This window comes from Dermacentor variabilis, chromosome 8 (genome assembly GCF_050947875.1).
Source record: "Dermacentor variabilis isolate Ectoservices chromosome 8, ASM5094787v1, whole genome shotgun sequence".
In the NCBI taxonomy this organism is placed as follows: Eukaryota; Metazoa; Arthropoda; class Arachnida; order Ixodida; family Ixodidae; genus Dermacentor; species Dermacentor variabilis.
The window spans coordinates 5,494,389-5,513,939 of NC_134575.1; the positions used below are offsets into that span (position 1 = coordinate 5,494,389).

The 19,551-nt window shown below is 47.7% G+C and overlaps 1 protein-coding gene across 1 annotated transcript in view; it reads right to left on the bottom strand.

Annotated features, from left to right (window-relative positions):
• The window catches only part of LOC142589537 (serine/threonine-protein phosphatase CPPED1-like), a 59,197-nt gene that overhangs the window by 38,567 nt on the left and 1,079 nt on the right, over positions 1-19,551 (bottom strand). The window contains exon 2 of the mRNA XM_075700964.1: positions 16,233-16,442. Within this exon, the coding sequence (XP_075557079.1) occupies positions 16,233-16,442 (210 nt within the window). The remainder of the gene's footprint in view (positions 1-16,232; positions 16,443-19,551) is intronic.

Here is a 19,551-nt window from a genome sequence, read left to right on the forward strand (position 1 = left end):
TGGCGACCAAGCAGGGGCGAGACGATTTGCTAGTGCGGAACTTGCACTGTTTATTCAAAGGTAGTTGAAAGAAAATGAGAAAAGCATGAAGTATGAAGTAACAAGTATGAAGTATCTCAAAAGTACATTTCGGAGCCCCTTAAGTAGGCTCTCTACAAGTGTGGGCGGGATCTTGCTTCCGTCGAATGACACGTGACAGGCACGGAGAGAGGTCGCCCGTGGGCTCCGGCTCAGGGGTAGGGTGAAGACCTCTCCGGCGCTGTGGGGTCCGGCCAAGAGAAGGTGGAGGGGATGAGGTAAGCACTACACGATGCCACGACCATGAGAGGAGGGGAAGGGGATGAGGCCGCCCGTGGGCTCCGGTTTAGGAGTAGGATGAATGACCTCTCCGGCGCCGTGGGGTCCGGCCAAGAGAAGGTGAAGGGGATGAGGTCGCCCGTGGGCTCCGGCTCAGGGGTAGGGTGAATGACCTGTCACCACGTGGTGTCAGACGCCAACCCTAACAGCATCTCCGGCGGGGGAGGAAGATCCCGACGTGTAGGGGCCAGCAGCCGCTGTACGAGGGATCGGCGTTTCGGTATCAGGATTCCCGTAGAGGTCACGAACCCTTCGTTCGTAGCAGGTAGATTCCGGGGAGTGGTCATCCGTCCTCGTGGCGCTCTTGCGACTTTTCTCCTTGGTCCAGTCCGGTGAAATTGGTCTTTGCAAGCAGGTCTCGCAACTTTTCGTCTCCTGCGTGGGCAAGCAATCACCCCAGAACAGTGCCGGACCCACAACCACAAAGCAGCGAGCACAAGGCCACTCTCCCCCAAGACACACCCGGCTTTTAACAAAACAGAAAACCCGCTACACCTTTCCCATTTCCTACGCGCGTCCTCCCCCCCTTCACACTAAAAACAGCCATTTCTTGAAAGCGTTAAGACGTGGTTATTAAAATCAGCTAAGAATCGGCTTCACTTCGGAAAAACATATCAATGCACGAAAAAATGCCACGGAAACCCGGATGAGCATGAGGCTTTCGATACTCTAGGGGCAACGACTTAAACCGTCGGCATTGCCGTTAAGCTTACCCTTCTTGTAGCGAATATCGAAGGTTTACTGTTGAAGAGCCAAGCTCCAGTGCAAAAGACGACCGTTTTTCGTAGACATGGACTGCAGCCATGTGAGGGGACAGTGGTCAGTCTCTATGGTGAATCTTGAGCCAGCGATATAGCAAGCTAGCTTCTGTACCGCCCAAACAACGCAGGCACATTCCTTTTCTGATGCACTGTATGCTTCCTCACGAACTGAAAGCTTTCTACTGGCGTACAGTACAGGATGTTCGTTCTCGTCATCTTTCTTTTGACAGAGCACCACCCCCATACCCTTGTCACTGGCATCACACTGAAGAATGAATGGCTTAGAGTAGTCGGGCGCGTTCAACACTGGCTGACTCGTTAGTGCGTTCTTCAGCATACTAAAAGCCTTTTCTTTTGCGTCATCCCACTTTACCGTTTGTGGTTCTGTTTTACTGAGAGCATCCGTTAAAGGACTCGCAATCTCGGAATACCGCGGAATATATCTTTGGTAATAAACCGCCAAGCCAAGGAATGATCTGATGTCCCGCTTGGTGCGTGGTTGCGGGAAGTTATCTATTGTGGTCAGTTTAACCTCAGAAAGCCGACGATGGCCTTGCCCTATTACATGACCTAGATAAGCTACCTCCGCGCGCCCTAGTTGGCATTTGGGAGCCTTAACAGTTAAGTTGGCCTCTCGTAGACGACACAACACGGTTCGCAGGTGTTGCATATGGTCCGCCCATGATGAAGAAAAGATAGCTATGTCATCGAGATAGGGAAGTGCAAAGTCCTCCATTCCTCGTAGCACCTGGTCCATAAGGCTAGAGAAGCAATATGGCGCATTCTTCAATCAAAAACTCAGGACTTACGGACGAAAGGTTCCCATCGGGGAAATAAATGCTGCAAGCCTGCTTGCCCTCTCGGTCAACGGAACCTGCCAATACCCTCTGACTAAATCGAGCGTAGAGATGAAATTAGCACTGCTCACTTTCTCAAGCCTTTCCTCGATATGCGGTATTGGATAAGTCTAGTCCTTCGTGATTAAATTGAGCCTGCGGTAGTCGATACATGGCCGCGGCTCTTTTCCTGGGACCTCAACCAAGATAAGAGGCGAGGTATAATCACTCTCTCCTGGCTCAATTACGCCTAGCTCTAACATCTTGTTTATTTCAGCGGTCATGACTTCATGTTGACGAGGCGAAACGCGATAAGCTTTTGAACGAACAGGGTCCGATGAGGTTAACTCGATATCGTGAACGATCACAGTTGTCCTGCCCGGTGTATCTGAAAATACGTCTTTAAATTCAAACACGAGTTCCCGCAGTGTGGCCCTTTGAATGCGATTCAACTTCGCCTGTTCCACTAACTTATCAATGGTCTCGTGAATGTCTTTTGTCTCCGTCACGGCTGTTAACTCAGGAAAGTCGACAGGCATTTCCTCAGATTGGTTATTCAAAGAGGGTTTCACGATCATTCGCTTTTCCCCAACTTCAAAGCGTCGCGTGCGAGCCGTCCTGTCATAGTAATGCTCAGCATTGTTTTGTGCTTTACGCATTTCCTGCTCGGCAATCATTGTGGCAGGGCTTACGTTTAATAACTTGCTGCATTCTGCTTCTCGCGACATTTCAGGCTCCGCTGCTTTCCTGGTTTTTTCATTAGCTGGCGTACTTTCCGCCTCATCCCCTATAGGGCTATCCTGTTCAGTACTAGTTGACCAATCAGCTGTCAAACCAGTTTCTTTCACCACTGGACTTTCATCCACTGCTTTAGCCACGAGCTCCTTTGCCTTGGAACGAGTTAGGGCTTGCACTGTTCCCTCACTAAACCCGATTCCCTTGCGTTGTAGCAAATCCTCTGATTTGTTAGAAAACAAATACGGATACTGCGGCGGAAGATGTGCCGAGACGGCGGCTTCAGTGTCCAGTACTCCGAAAGGGCCTTCAATACGAATTTTGGCCACCGGGAGACAAACACTGGAGGCCTCAATGGCTTGCCTTATCGAAGCACACTCCCCCGTGAACTGGCCTGCCTCTACGTACAACGGATGCAGTACGTCCATCGTGGCTGCCGAGTCGCGAAGCACTCTACACGGTTTGCCGTTTACCACGAGGTCTCGAATGTACGGTTCGAGCAAGTTCAGATTCTCTGCGTTACTACTTAGTGACATCAACACTAGTTTGGGATTTCTGCATCCCACGGAGGTATGCCCCGTTTGCCGGCAGTTGTAGCAAACTACTGGTTTTTTGGCCTCGAAAGCCTTTTTCTTTTGCTTTTCTGCCCTCTGTTCGGGTGACTTCTTTTCTCCTTCGCTGTCCTCGTCACTACTTTTCACTGAATCTGACCTTTCCTTTGACTTATACTGATTCGACTTCAACCAATGCTCTGGCTTGTCGGCTCTGTATTTAGTCACCTCCTTCTTAGGAGCTTCGTTGCCTTCGAACGCACGGCGGGTTACGTACTCCTCAGCGAGATTGGCCGCTCTCGTGATAGTGTCTACGCCTGGCCTATCCTGAACCCAATGCTTGATGTTTACTGGCAGCCGGCGGTAGAACTGTTCTAAAGCAACACACTGCATTGTCTTTTCGGCATCGCCGAGTGCACCCTCTTCTCTGAGCCATTCCTTCATGTTTACCTCCAAGGTGTATGCAAAATCTGAATATGACTCACTTTTGGTCTTCTCGACTTCCCTGAACTTTCGCCTGAATGCTTCAGCTGATAATCTATACTTTTTAAGCAGATTTGCTTTGACTTCATCGAAGTCCTCTGCTTCTTCTTTCCCCATGGGGGCGATAATATCAGCTACCTCACGTGGCAGTAACGTCAGCAAGCGTTGCGGCCACGTGTTTCTTGCGAATTTTGCCTTCTCACATGTGCGCTCAAACTGCACCAGAAAAAGACCTATGTCCCCTCCTACTGCGTAGGGTGCCATCAAGTCTGTCATTCTGCGCTCGCTTTCACGTGCCTCTGTGCTAGGTCTTTCGCTATTTTGTGCTTTCAGAAGCTCAATCTCTAGGCGCTTCATTTCGAGGTCGTGCTCTTCTTTGGCCTCACGTGCTGCCCACTCGCGCTCTTCTTTGGCCTCACGTGCAGCCCGCTCGCGCTCCTCTTTTTCCTCTAGGTGCTTACGCTCTTCTTTGGCCTCACGTGCTGCCCGTTCGCGCTCCTCTTTTTCCTCTAGGTACTTACGCTCTTCTTTTTCTTCTTTCTTGAGGCGCTTACGCTCTTCTTCTTTTTCTTTAATGCTCTCGAGGCATTCCATCAGTTCCTCATCGTCTGCCCCAGTCGCTTCGATTGCCTCAATGATCTCCGGCTTTCTCTTTGATTCGGCAATTTGGAGGCCCAACTCTTTGGCCAAGCTCAACAATTCCGGCTTCTTTAGTGCCTTCACGTTCATGGCTGCCCTTAGTGCTGCTAAACCTTCACTCTATACAACCTTGACGTACTCAAACTTCCGTCAACGGATTAAAGAAAAATCACTGCTATGTACTTTCCAAAAAATACGTAAAAGCCAAGTGATATCTCAGTAAAGAAAAGCCGTGCACTCACCATATGCAGTCATGATCCGGACACCTTCCTTCCGAACGTTGTCGCCAGGACAAAGAGGCTACGATCTCGTAGTTGTCGTCCAAGTTGGGGTCTCCAGGATTCCGTATCCCAATCGCTGCCAGCCAGTTTGTTGCGTACTCCTGGGTAGCGTACTGTACTGCTGCCGAGAAGTAGCGACGCCTGCCTATCGAAGCTCGACCGACATTACTTATTGGGTAGCGTGGCGTTGTCGGCGGGCTGCAGGCATCCGGTAGATCGTGGCGACCAAGCAGGGGCGAGACGATTTGCTAGTGCGAAACTTGCACTGTTTATTCAAAGGTAGTTGAAAGAAAATGAGAAAAGCATGAAGTATGAAGTAACAAATATGAAGTATCTCAAAAGTACATTTCGGAGCCCCTTAAGTAGGCTCTCTACAAGTGTGGGCGGGATCTTGCTTCCGTCGAATGACACGTGACAGGCACGGAGAGAGGTCGCCCGTGGGCTCCGGCTCAGGGGTAGGGTGAAGACCTCTCCGGCGCTGTGGGGTCCGGCCAAGAGAAGGTGGAGGGGATGAGGTAAGCACTACACGATGCCACGACCATGAGAGGAGGGGAAGGGGATGAGGTCGCCCGTGGGCTCCGGCTCAGGTGGTAGGGTGAATGACCTCTCCGGCACCGTGGGGTCCGGCCAAGAGAAGGTGAAGGGGATGAGGTCGCCCGTGGGCTCCGGCTCAGGGGTAGGGTGAATGACCTGTCGCCACGTGGTGTCAGACGCCAACTCTAACAGGCTGTACGCCTTCCTCGCTGAGTAAATGGCCCAGAAAGCTTATGCTTCGAACACCGAACACACACTTTGCTTTGTTTAAGGTAACGTTAGACTGGGCCAGCTTAGCTAAGACGTTCGATAGTCTAGAGTCATGTTGCGCTTTGCTGTCGCCAAAAATGAGAATATCGTCCATCAGGTTTACGACGCCAGGAAGGCCTGCCAGGATTTCAGACATTCTTCTTTGAAAATACTCTGGAGCTGATGCAATCCAGAATGGCAACCTAGTGAAACAGTACCGCCCAAACGGTGTAATGAATGTGGTCAGCACTTCTGAGGCCTTGCTGAGTCGCACCTGATGGAAGCCGGAATTCGCGTCTAATTTGGAAAACCATTTTGCACCGGCAAGAGAGCCCAGTGCTTGGTCGACAGTAGGCAATGTGTATCTTTTCTGGGGATGCGCGACTCTTGTGCGTCCCCTGATATGTTTTTCCCGCATGGCGCGTCTCCTGTAATCCGGCTTCGCCGCGTGGCCTGCATGATGCCCGCGGCGGTCGATGTGGTTGGGGCGCAGTGCGAGAGATGGCGCGAGTGTTGCGTTGCTAACGCCGCCTCACGGCAGGGTTACTTGGGGGCGCAGGGGAGAACGGGCTGGCTCTTTCCCGGCGGGTCGGCAAACAGCATGGATGTCCCGCGCGCCGCCGACCCATGCTTCTGCGAGACCACTCGCGTGGCCGCCTTGGAATGCGCCACCGTTGGCGTGACCGTACACGCGAAGGACCAGGCGTTGGGATCCAGCATGGGGTGAACATATTCGCTCGCTATGCGGTCGCGGTAAGTCGGACTTCTAGATTTGTCGCGCGCCCATCGGCATGTTTTGTGGATAGCAACTCGGCTAGCAGGCATTGATCTATGAAAGGTGCAATAAATGCCCTTGTGATTGTTTGCACTACTGTGTTGTCGTTCCTTTGTCCCAAGAGTACGGGGGAGGAGAGAACCCACACTTTCTCTTAAGACAAACTTGTTCAATTGCGTAAGGTCTACGCAGATCCTTACATCTCCCGAGTGCTTTTGTACAGGTACAATGCCGGCCCACCACTCTGTTGGCTCTTCGACTTTACGAATGACGCCCATTTGTTCCATCTTCTCGAGTTCTCGTTTTACAGGCTCCTGAAGCGGTATAGGAATCCTGCGCGGTGCGCTTATTGCAAATGGAACAGCATTTAGTTTAAGCTTTATTGTATACTCCCCGGGCATAGTGCCCAAGTTGTTGAAAACCTGAGGGCACAAAACTTCGTAATTGGGTTCCTTGTGAGCCACAGAGTCAACGAACTTGATGACTCCCAACACTTCGAGAGCCGGCAAACCCAACAGTTCATGGTGCAAAGGACTGACCACATAACACGTTTGGCGCGAAGTTTGTCCCTTCCAAAATATATCCGCCTGAAACTTGCCCAGAACATTTAAGCGGTCACCGCTAGCGCCAGTCAAGACCTCGTCGGCCTTTTCCAAGCTCGTGGGAAGTCCCGGAAATGATGCTGGAATTACGGACACTTCTGCGCCTGAGTCGACCTTTGCAAAAACAGGCACGGAGTTAAGTAATACCTGAACGTAACGTGCTTTGGCGCGAGATGCCTTGACCGCACCCAAAAAAAACCTCCCCATTGTCCTTTTGTACAGACGACACTTGTACCTTTCGCTGGTAGCCTGGAGAAGTCCCTTTGAGGCACGCCTTGCCGAAGTGTCCCTTTAAGTCGCAGTTGAAGCACCTCTGGCCTCTCGCTGGGCAGGCTGTCCTTGGGTGCGAGTTACCTCCGCAGAAGATGCACGGTCCCTCGGAACGAGCTGATGTCAGCCGGGTTTCCTTGCTGCGTTGTGTTTTCCTGCGGTAGCCCACTGCGTCGACATTGACGTCCTCACATGGCTTGCACGGTGTGCATTCGTGGACTTCGTTGCAGTTTCGAAGTTCTTCTTGCTGCTGCTGAACGGTCTCTTTTAGGCGGGCCCTCGCCAGAGCTGTTGCGAGAGACAGCTTGGGATCCATTTGGAGCGACTCGGAAAGTTTTTAATCCCGCAGGCCCACGACGAACCGGTCCCTGATGAGGCGCTGCTTGAATTCTCCGAAGTCGCATTTGTCCGCCAAGACGTGTAGAGCAGTCATAAACTGGTCAATTGACTCGCCAGGGATCTGGTGCCACTTGTGAAAGCAAGCGCTCTCGTAGACAACGTTGCTCTCCTTGATGAAGTAATCGTCGAACGTCTTTTTGACCAGCTCAAATTTCTTCGAATCTTCTGCAGAAAGATTGAAGGTGGCGAAGATGTCCCTTGCTTGTCGACCCATGGTATAAAGCAGAGTGCGTACTTGTGCCTCTTCCGGGCGCTCATTCAGGCCCGACGCATAGCGATAGTCATCGAAGTGCAGTATCCACGCCGGCCACTCTGAGGTAGTGTTGAAGTCCAGCGGTGGCGGCTGCTGAAGACTCGGCGGCGATGCAGTGGCCATTGCAGCCTCCCTTTCTGACGACGGCCCTTTTCAATTGCTGTTAAAAGTGAGTGGATCGCATCACTTCTGACACCATGTCGTATCGGCGCCGCCGCTATCAGCGTGTGATCGACGAAACACAGGAGACAACTGTAGTCCAAAACGCCAGCAAGGGGAAAGAGCCCCGTCTTTATTTCCACAGCCGTTTAAGTAGAACCAGCGTGATGTCAGTGACACGTGGTTCCATACATGCGTCAGGCGCAATGACTCGGTGCGCCCTGCGGGAGCGTGCTTTCAGCCGCAGAGAAATATATTCCCGCACATTAGATTCGTCTGTTCTGCGAGGCCATTGGTTTGCGAGTGGTAAGGAGTGGAATGACGATATGCAGAACCACAAGACCATAAAAGTTCTTCAACAAAGTCAACGGTGAATTGCTGTCCACTGTCACTGATGACAACCCATGGAGCGCCGTGACGTAGTACGTCGTGATGCAACATAAAGGAAGAGACATCTGCTGCAGTGGCAGATGGAAGTGCCGCCGTTTCCGTGTAGCAAGTTAATTGACGTGTACTATAATCCAGCAGTAGCCAGTTGATGTCTTTCTTTGGAAGTGGGCTGAACAAGTTATGCCCATTTTTTCAAAGGGCACTGTCAGTGGCCTAACTGGTTGCAAATAGCCTGCTGAAGCCGTCGTCATTTGCTTGTGGCACTGGCAAACAGTACAGCTGGCGACATACTGTTTCATTGTTTTCTAGAGCTTGAGCCAGAAAAATCTCTGGCGAAGTCGGTGTAGTGTGTGTATGAAGCCAAGGTGCCCAGACATGATATCGTCATGCATGGAACGAAGGACAGCAGGACACAGGTTTCTGGGCACAATGAGAAGCAACGGAGGACCATCATCCAAGTAATACAGCAAACAATTACGAAAAGTAAATGGTGCTGTTCCTGCTCACTCATGTGCAGCTGCCCGTAGGGATTTCAAGGTAGGGTTGCAACGTTGCTTGTTCTCAAAGGTACTGAGGTCTGGAAACTCGGAGATGGAAACTAGATAGTCATCAAAATCATCATCATCAGTCTTAGTATACGGCAAAGGAAGGCAGGATAAACAATCAGCATCCGTGTGACGTCGTCCACTTTTGTAGGTGATGGAAAAGCTTTACTCTTGAAGGTGCAACGCCCAGCAGCCCGACCGGCCAGACGGGTCGTGCAGCCCAACAAGCCAACATAGTGAATGATGGTCAGTCACTATCATGAATACGCGACTGTGCAGATACGGACGGAACTTCTGAATGGTGAAGGCTAGTGCTAGACACTCAAGTTCAGTAACAGTGTGGTTTCTCTGCACTTCTGTAAGTATCCGACTTGCATAGACAATGGCATGCTGGCGACCACCGCAGATGTGAACAAGCACAGCACCAACACCGCTGGCATCAGTATAGAGCTCAGTTGAAGACTCCAGAGCAAAACGCTACAGAACCGGTCCAGAAGTAAAAAAAATTTCTGCTGTTGAAGCACAGGCTCACAGTCAGCAGTCCATAAGTATGAGTTGCCTTTGTGAAGGAGAGACGTAAGGGGAGAGGCGAGCTGTGCAAAATTCTAGATAAACCGCTGGATATATGAGCAATGGCTCAAAAACTTCGCAGGTCTTTCACCGTCTGTGGCTGTTAGAAGTCGCGAACCGCTGTTCTCTTTTTGGGGTCTGCTCTTATGCCGTCTTTGTGGACCAGAAAACCTGATATGAGGTCTTGATGCTCACTGAAATTATGCTTTTTGGAGTTTAAAATAAGACCAGCTTGCTGGATAGTCAAGAATGAACGACAGGCACTGAATGTGTTTGTGAAATGTCCGGCCGTATATAATGACCTCATCTAAATAGCACATGCAAATTTCCCGTTTGAGCCCACGGAGCACGGTATCCAAAAATCACTCAAATGTCACTGAAGCAATGCACAAGCCAAAGGGTATAATGTTGAACTCAAGGAGACCATCAGGTGTTACAAAGGCTGTCTTCTTTTCTGAGGGGTGCACTGGAATTTGCCAATAGCGTGATTATAAATCAACAGAAGACAAACACAACACGGAGTGGAGGCAGTCGACAGCGTCGTCTATTTGTGGTAAGAGGTACACATCTTTCTTTGTGACGGTGTTTAGGCGGCGATAGTACACACAGAATTGTCATGAGTTGCCTTATTTCTTGACTAGGATCACAGGAGCAGCCTAGGGGCTACATGATTCCTGGACCATTACCTTCCGTAACATTTCGACCTACTTGACAATGACTTTTCTTTCTGAAGGTGAAATGTGATAAGGCTTCTGACGAATTGGCGTTGCTTGCCCTGTATGGATGCGGTGTTGCATACGAGACGCCAGCGGTGTGTGGGACGCTCGTTGGCCTTGATCAAAATCAAACACTGTGGCGTAGCAAGTGAGCACTCCTTGAAGCAGACACTGCTCACTAGAAGACAGCGACTTGTTAATCATGCGCTTAAAAGTCAGCAGAATAATCATGGCTGAAATGAAAGTTCGATTTCTTTCCAGCAGTTGACATTTCAACCATTCTGACGCTGACAATGGTTTGTTCGTCAAAGCTTGCCAGTTTAAGTCCTAGCGGCAAAGTTATGTACTGGGGTTGATATGTTCACTATCTACAAACAAGTACCACCAGCAGTGGTGACAACGAGAGAACGAGGGACTATCACATTTTGTTGGAGCGCATTGTTATAATAAGGCTCGGCTAGGCCACAGCAGGAACTTGTATAAGGGCAAGAAGTGTTCACAGGTACAAACAGTGCAGTCTGAGGGGGGAAATGCACATCTTGCGACACAGAGAGAACATATGCGGGATCACTGGCGTTATCTATCATCAAAGATTGCACGTCGCAGCAAAGAGAAATTGTGCCACTGCCACAATCCAAAGTTTCCCCCCATTCACACAAGAAATCAATTCCTAAAATAATGTCATGCATTGCATGTGCAAGCACAGTAAATTCACTCCGAAATGTCTGGTCTGCTACTGTAATAGAAACAAACAAACCTCAAGTGGGTGATACGTATCCCCGCCAACTCTGCGAAAAGTAGCGTTCCGATCCTAAGAAAAGATAACTTTTCGTCGAAGACGATTTTTGAAAGACAGGCTCATAACAGAAACAGTAGCCCCATTATCAATTGAAGCAAAAGTACTCACATTGTGCACTGAAACACACACTTCGTTTTTAAATATTCTTTCACAAGGGGGTCTTGTATATTGTGGCCTCACCCCTGTCGGTTGCACCAGCTAGTTTCTCAGTGGCAGCGGTGACAACGAATGACGACGAGGTGACGGAGAGTGCCGTTGTTGTGTCAGTGGTGGTGTGAGGCTGCGCTTGGAGACAGGGGAGTCGCTGCGGTTCACGCATCCCTGTTGCAGCCATTGCAAGGAACTGGGAAATGGCCAGGGCTCATCAGCGGGCATATGGGGAGCATAGGCATTAAACCGTGAAGCATGCTGCTGGCATGCTTCACCAGGCACACCACAGCTGTAGCATATGCAGGAGTTGTGGCTTGTCACAGGTGACATGGGTGTCATGAGTGAAAACGAACTTGCATTGCTGATTGTAGTAGGGAAGAGCCCGCGGATTGTGGTGCATCTTGGCGGCACCAAGACTTGTTGGTTGCAATCTCAAGTTGCTGCTTTCCAGATGATCGGCACAGGCCCTGCGGGGCTCTCAGTAATTCTGATGTGCCCAGGTGGCCGGTGATACATGACAGCTATCAACAAATGCACACTGATGGCACACATGAGCATCACCCACAACTTTAAGGTGTGCGAACTCTTCTTTAACCACTTGCCGTATCACCGAGGAGATGTCGTCATGGGCTGAGACGGACACACTTGCAATAGCGGTGACATTGTCCAAGCGACCAAACTTTGGTGCAATCCTTCTCATTTTCAGTGCTTCAAACGCCCAGCAATGTTTCTTCAGGTCAGATGGAGTACTAGGATTTTCCTTCATTATAAGGAAATTAAAAACATCTTCAGTGATTACTTCAAGTAGATGTTGTACTTTGTCTTCGTCGGGCATGGTGGCGCTGATGATTCCGCATAGTTTCATAACAGCCTCTATGTAGGTTGTACAAGTTTTGTCAGGTAACTGAGCTCTTTGGGAAAGCACCTGCTCAGCCTTCTTTTTCTTAGAGACCAGATCCCCAAAGCACTTCGTGGATTCTTCTACAAAATTTTTCCAACTTGTCAACACATTCCCATGGTTTTCAAACCAGAGGAGTGCGGTGCCAGTGAGAAAAAGAAAGAATGGGTTATCAAGCAGCTTTGCAGTCCTCCAGGGGTTGTGGCGACTCACTCTTTTGTAGTGCTTCAGCCAGTCGTCGACGTCTTTGTTCGCCTTCCTCGAAAAGGCATGTGGCTCTCGCAGCGGTGTCCAGTAGCCGGTCTGCTCAGCATGATTGTCTGATTCGACACCAGTGGGGTCGTGCTTGCCTTCTCCGAAATAGGCCACGCCCGCTGCTTGTGTTTATAAACCAACCAAGCGTCTACTCCGTCACACAGTCAGTAGAGCTAGGTCGTCCAGGATCATCCAGGATTTACCCCGCACTTCCACCAAAGATGTTACGAAAGATGTTTATTTACAGAGTGAAAACAGATCCAGGAGGAAGCCACACGGCTGGTGCGAAGTACAGCCCAGATCTTGTGTGCCCACTCTGTCTTCTTTCTCTGGCTCAGCCACGGCTGAGTGTGAGCAGACGATGGGCAGTTTCTTCTGGAAGTACATAATTATTATCGAAATTCGAAAGCAGATTTTCACTTACTTCAGCCTGTTTATTAAAATTCGTTAATAAATATAGACAGTAACAGTAGGAAGGAGCACACTGATCCAAACCTCCTCCTTGACTGACATCAGCTGTTGGCCAATAGTAGCCGTGTATGGGAAACCCCTATATTATGAAATAAAGCGTCCAGAAAAGAGTGAGGAGCAGGCTTCTGCTGAAAAGAGAGCGTTAAGGATAGGTGACTTTGCGCTCTGCTTGCAAGCTAACCTGCCGCGCACGACTACAAAACCTGGCTGAGATGTTCACAGCAGTGTGCGCTATCTATGGACTACGCCTTTTCACCAAGCCTGAGGGGTGGTTCAGGACCCCTTTAACATTAACAATGGCCAATGCTGTGGCAAGTACCCAGCTTTCAGAAACATGGTCACAGTGTGGCCCCCGGCTGACTGACTGACTGACCCGCACATCAGTGGCTTGTGATACCACGTCTAGGTATCGTAGCTTTGCTGTTCCTCGTCTGTAGCTTGAAGCAGGACAGATCAAACACATGATCGACATAACATATTTAATAGTGGTGTCACACGGCCACTTTTGCTCATGATCGAGCCAAATCTGGATTGAATTTCCTAATCACGATCGACAATGATCACTCCTACACGATTCAACAATCTGGATCAAGTTCAGGTAAGCTCAAACTCAACAGATGTCATTAGTGGGCCCAAGCATTTATCAAATTTGTCTAATATGCTGCAAATATGCAAAAACTATTTTTTGTCTTCCCGAATATACCATTTCGTTTCTCACTGTGCATAAGGCCACTATCGTTTGCTAATCGTCTGCAACTCTTATAACTGCATGGTTGTCGGCCAATGATTGCGACCAAGAGACTTGGTAGCGATGCACAAACTGCAATTGTTTGCATCTGGATCGAGCAAGATTGTGATAGAAAGTGACCGTGCAGCACTTGATCTGAATTGAGCTCAACCCAGATCGGACCCAATCGTAATTGATAGTGACCATGTGACACCAGTATTATCCCCACTCCCCAAGTGTTGCACAGCTGGCCACACAACCAAGTGTGAGGCGCACAGGCCTCACACTTATGTGCTCACATGCCAGTGATGCACATTTGCCAATAAAGCTGATAATGACAAGCCACATGACCAACATCACTTTAATTTTTATGATGTAAGAAAGAGTCCTGCTTCAAGCAAGAAGTCATGTTACACTTGGCGTGCATTTTAAATTTGTCCCAATAAAATAAAATGTAATTAAATATTTGTTGCACTATTGAGGGATTGAGGCTTCATGCTACAATTAATGAGCCAACAGCTACCCATGTAAAGGGAAAAAGTTAAACAAATGGTCAGGATAGAAGCTAGGGCTGGTTGGTTCAATATTAGGAATTATAATGCAGTGTGAAGAGCATAGACAAAAGGATGAAGTGAAATTCCCACCAGCTTGACTGAATAATTGACTAATTAAGAACACATGTAAGCAAAAAGGACAAATCTGCGCCTGTGTGTGCCTTGCTTTTGTCATGTCCTTAATGTTGCTTTACCACTTTTAAAGAAAAATGAGACAGAGACTGTGTTGGTATTTATTCAAAGCGACCAGAGTAAGCAGTTCTGCTAGCTATGAGCAGATTTGAACTTGGCAGTTTTTTCATGAGTGTTTGTGTGGTCAAATTTGTCACCTAGACTAGCACACCACATTAATTTAGAAAAGCTCTTAGCAAAATGGAGCATACTAGCGCAAGAGCTGTCACAATAAAAGTTTGCCTCAAGAGTAGCATTGCAACCAGTGATAGTGAGCAGTTTCTAGCTGTTACCATAATGTACAGTGGAACCCTGTTCATACATTGCTTGCTGTTGCGTTTTCCTGGCTGCTACATAGTATTTTCGTGGTCTCAACCTAAAGCTCATCGACCTCTATGTCACATATCCAGCAGGCGTGCCTATGCATTATGTTCCCATTTGATAGGTCGACATTCTATAATGTTCCCACATCTCGCATTGCGTTTGAATGCGGCAGTCATGTAAATTCATTAGTGAAGAGGCAAATTTGCTCTTGCAGGTTGCTACAAAGACAATAAATGATCAATGTAAACTCGCAGTTAGGCCTATAAAACCCTGCTCGTGGCCCCGCCCCGAAATGGCGGGAGCATGCAATCATCAGTCCCGATAAGCGTGTGTCTTGGCACAGTTGCGGTTCTTGCAGGCTCCCTAAAGTCAGCTTTGCCAGCAGTAGAGCCATGTTATACGAGCTGAAGCATATTAAAAGTGCTACAGTGCTGCTGCTGTGAGCAATGCCAGCCAAGGAGCAACCAGAAGTGAGCACGTGCTGGCAAGCGTGTGTGTGGCCCGACCTTAAGTTTCACGTGGTTCGAGGCTAGTTGAATGTTAAAAACTAGTCGAAATTAGCGAGACGTGGCGGTTATGACACTGATAACCATGGTGGCCAAAGTTTAATTCCTACGCAGGTAGCCACAGCCGAGCGTGAGCAGATGATTTTTTTTTATTTATTTACAGATACTGCAGGCCCTTCTCGGGCCTATGCAGGAGTTGGCTCCTTCCATAGCCATAGTTGGCTCCTTCCAGAAGTACATAATTATTATTGAAATTAAAAAATGGATTTTCGCTTACTTCGGCCTATTTATTAATCTGTGTCAATAAATATATACACGGTAACAGTAGGAAAAAGCGCACTGGTCGAAACCCCCTTCTTGTTTGACGTCAGCTGTTGGCCAATAGCAGCTGCATATGGGAATTCACTATATTACGAAATAAAGCATCCAGGAAAGAGTGAGGAGCAAGCTTCTGTTGAAAAGAGATTTGAGAGAAAGGTGACTGCGTTCCACTTGCGAGCTCCGTGCTCAGCGCATGAATGCGAAATTTAGCTGTGATGCTCACAGCAGCGTATGCTATCCGCGGGCTGTGTTTTTTCCCCAAGCGCAAGAGGTGGTTCAGGACCCCTTTTGTCTTCTTGTCTGGTCCATTTAGTGCTGTTAAAGTGTTCGACAAAGCCCATCATTACCATTTCGTGCTGCATTATATGCCCAAATCTTCTGGTTTACATCTTTATGCAATAGCATTACTGCAGCCACTTTGTAAGTATCCATCTAATGAAAAATGTGAACCAATCCCAAAGGCAGAGCAATCTAACACAGTCTCAAAGCATCAGCTGTCAAGAGTAAAGAAGGCAAGAAACTGGCATGTGATGCAAGCGCCTGACATTTCAAAGGGTGACTTTGACACAAGAGAAGCACGCATGCGACTGTGGCCGAATGGTTAGAGCTGAAAGGTAGATCCCACCATCGGTCTCTCATTATTTTTATAGCATTATAGGCAGAGCTCGCTCACTTTGGAGGTATCTAACAGAAAACTCTAGGTCTGTTGAGCGAATGCAAGCACATCACAGTATGCCAGAAATCGCAAGTTTGTAAGAAATATGAAGTATAGAAACATCACTTCGATAAATGAGAGTGCAAAGTTGCTTGTGACACACACACACACACAGCTGTCAAGCCGTCACAATCATTACAATCTAAGTATGTTGTCACAAATTAAGAGAGCAATGTGATATTCTGGCCCAGCTTTTTATGAGCGTTTATCTCCGCAATGTTCCAGTGCATACTCACCAGGCATGGCGTCCACGAGGTCTCCACAGACAACAAAGAACCGCGGCTTCGGCTCCATCTGATTGACAGCCTCAACAGCTTTTTCGGTGAGTGCTATTTCCTTGTCCCATTGTGGGTTTGGCTTTTTCTCCAGGTATGACTCAATCATGCCAAACTGCGTGTCCGCTGCCTGGATGAAGAAAAATGGGCCTTTCCACTGACTCTCGGTCTCTGCAAAAGCAAACGGGAGGGAAATACTGATCACAACCTCTCAAAGAAGTACTTCAAGTTATGCGCAAGATCCTATTTTTCCGGTCAACTGTGTTCAGCACGGGAAAGCAGTCAGCTGATTTGTCACTGTGGCATTTAATATACGGCAGGATAAAGAACAGTAAACTACTGAAATTCCCAATAGAATCTACCCTTTCACACTCATACTCATTTTTTCAAAGAAAGAAAAAGGAAATGCTGATAAGTCTCGTACAAATATGGAAGTATTTCCCCGTTTCATCTGAAACACAAGACTAAAAGATTAAAGACATATTGTTGGGCTAATCGGTGCTTGCCTAACCCCTCCTGTGCCTTGGACCAGCTGGGTTCATCCATGCATTTCTGGTAAGAATGGCCAAGGACCAGCTATGCTTGTTGAAGGTACTTTTCGTTTTCGTGCCGTGAACGAGCTGGTTTCGTCTCAGCGCTTTGTCATGATTCTGGTAGATGGCAACAGGGAATTCGTAGGGTACTGCAAGCACGAGTGAGTTCATTCTGCCAGAGGAAACAAAACAAACTGGCAACTCGGATCTAAAAAGTGCTGCTGCTGGCAGCTCGAGCTGCATTGGCTTCTTTGCAGAAAAGAAAGGCTGATTTCAAAGATGAATCAAGTGATTTCAAAGCTAAGGATACTCCTCTTCGAGTGGAGATGACACAGGGGTTGTTAATGCACTCGGCTTGTTTTCTGAGGAACAATTCTCACAACTCACTTCACAAGACAGTGATGAGAACTTGGCGTAAACAAAGGCCCTGCATGTCCGCCTCGCTTCCAGTTTTTGGAGTCTCTAGTTAAGACATTTGATGTGGAGGACACAGGTGATCCATTGCAGTATTTCAAAGTATACTCAGGCGAACATACGAGTTTAATAACCCAGAGTTGACGTTCGGCACCAAACATGCCCCACAACTCAGTCGCACAAGATCATGCACCTTTTGCATGTCCAACCACTACCAGCTACCACAAAAATGGGCGAAAGAGCCAAAGAAAGCTATTTGCTTTCTTTAAAACTAGGCTTTTCTTCACCAAGGCAAGTGTGATCACCCTTGGTACCATTCACCAGCCAATGATGACCTCTGCTACCACAATGAAACAATCAAAACATTGGTACTATTTAGATTTCATGCTTATTTAGTGATTAATTTCCAATTAGTTACTACAGCTGATTATTTTGATGCTCATCAAAGAAGCATCTAAGTAGCCCTTCACACTAGCACCCATCACCCATCTTGACATCTCATTCATTCTCATGCTTCCTTTACTCACAGAACAAGAAGATAAGATAAACATTTGCTTCTTGGCGACATTCCTGCCTTACCAGCAGGAAGTGCAGATGGCAACAGATTAACAGTGCGAGTAAACGACAAAGGGCAAAGAAAACAACAGGACAAAATCTCCTCACAGCCCAAGTGTGAAGTCACGTGGAGGGGGGGCAAATACTGTGAAAGCGAGAAATAGTTTTTTCCTGTCATATAGCAGAGACAAGTGAGGACGAGGCATTGATTGCTTTTACAAAACAAAACAAACTGCAATTAGCCGTCATCTAGACAAACAATGATTTGCCTGAGGAAACATCTAAACACATTCTCAATTACAGGACCAAGTGCATTTGTATAGTGCCATCAAACTTTGATGAAGCTTTTGAACAAAAACAGATAGAACTTACTGTGCACTAAACAAATAAAAAAGAATCGATAGAATTTACTACACACTCAAGTTGAAAGGTAGGATTACAAACTAAACATGCTACCTTTGGCAGTTTCATGTGACCTAGTTGATACATGAAATTATCAGTGATTGATCATGGGATGTCTTAGAATGGAGCCAACATTTCAACCACAGTACTGGTCAGGGCAACAATTGTTTTCCTTGGCAGCATTGGTACCCCCAAGTGGGAAGGATAGGGATAAGTAGGTGTGTGGAGCAGGGTGAAGGCACTCAAATTTCTTTAAAACATGGGTGTTTATTTGTAGCAGCTGACACATAAATTGCTGTAGCTTACAACGTATCGGTATGTACACAGACAGTAGGCATGAAAACACATAGCAACTATGTGTCATCCTGCCGCCCTTCTGTCCTGTCCAAAATTAAGGCTAATTAAGCCTGTAAACTACAATAATCATGCTGCTTTTAAGCTGTAGCTGTTGCTGCACATCTACTTGCAAAGCTTTAATAGTGCACTTATTTTCTCCTATCAAACAGCGCAGTAGGCCCTCACATAAGTTGTTGACATTGCGTTGCAACATAGCTCCCTCATTCGCCCTAAGGGGCACAACATGACGGAGGGGAGGTTTGAAGTTCCTCAGTCATAATGTTTTAAATATTTTACACGTTCAACAAAGTGCCCCAAGCATTGCAGGCTACTTCACAATTTCCTTAGGAATGTAGCCACCAGCAAGTCTGGAGCAGTGACCCACAATTTCAGGCAGTGGTTTAGTGCACTCTTGCGACTAATGAATATGTGTGCAAAGGGATTTATGTACAATGCATTTCAGTTGCATGCATAAAAACTAAAGCTTCCCTCAAACGGTGCACTGGAAACATATGAATACCCCCACCATTCATTACATTCATTTCGAGACAAACCAGACATCACATATGCATGCTAGCAAGAGCAACTTATTTGTGCTCATTGGTACGTTTTCACTACTGTCGTTTTTTTGTTTTTGTTTTTTCGCCACTGAAGGATGTATATTTGCCTCCCTGTCAGGAGGCATTGTTGCCTCCTTTTGCCGCGCCTTGTGGACATCCTGTACCACCTATGTATGTCCAAATAAATAGAAGAATGGCCACCACAACTTCTAATCTGAGGATGTGGAGGGTAGTATATATATATTTTTTCCCCATTGCCACAATTTGTTGTTGGGCTGCATATGTTGGTGCTTCTTCAAAGCTGCATGGCAGTTCGAGTGGAGCACACTGCGGCTGTCACTCGTTGCCTGCCAACACCGAAAGAGTGGCACAAAGTGTTTTTTGTTCGTATACTGTTGTACATTGCCCTAGCCCAACTAGTTTAGATTGCAGCCTCGTCAAATCACTTCGACGCTCGGACCTACAGCTTCTACTTTTATC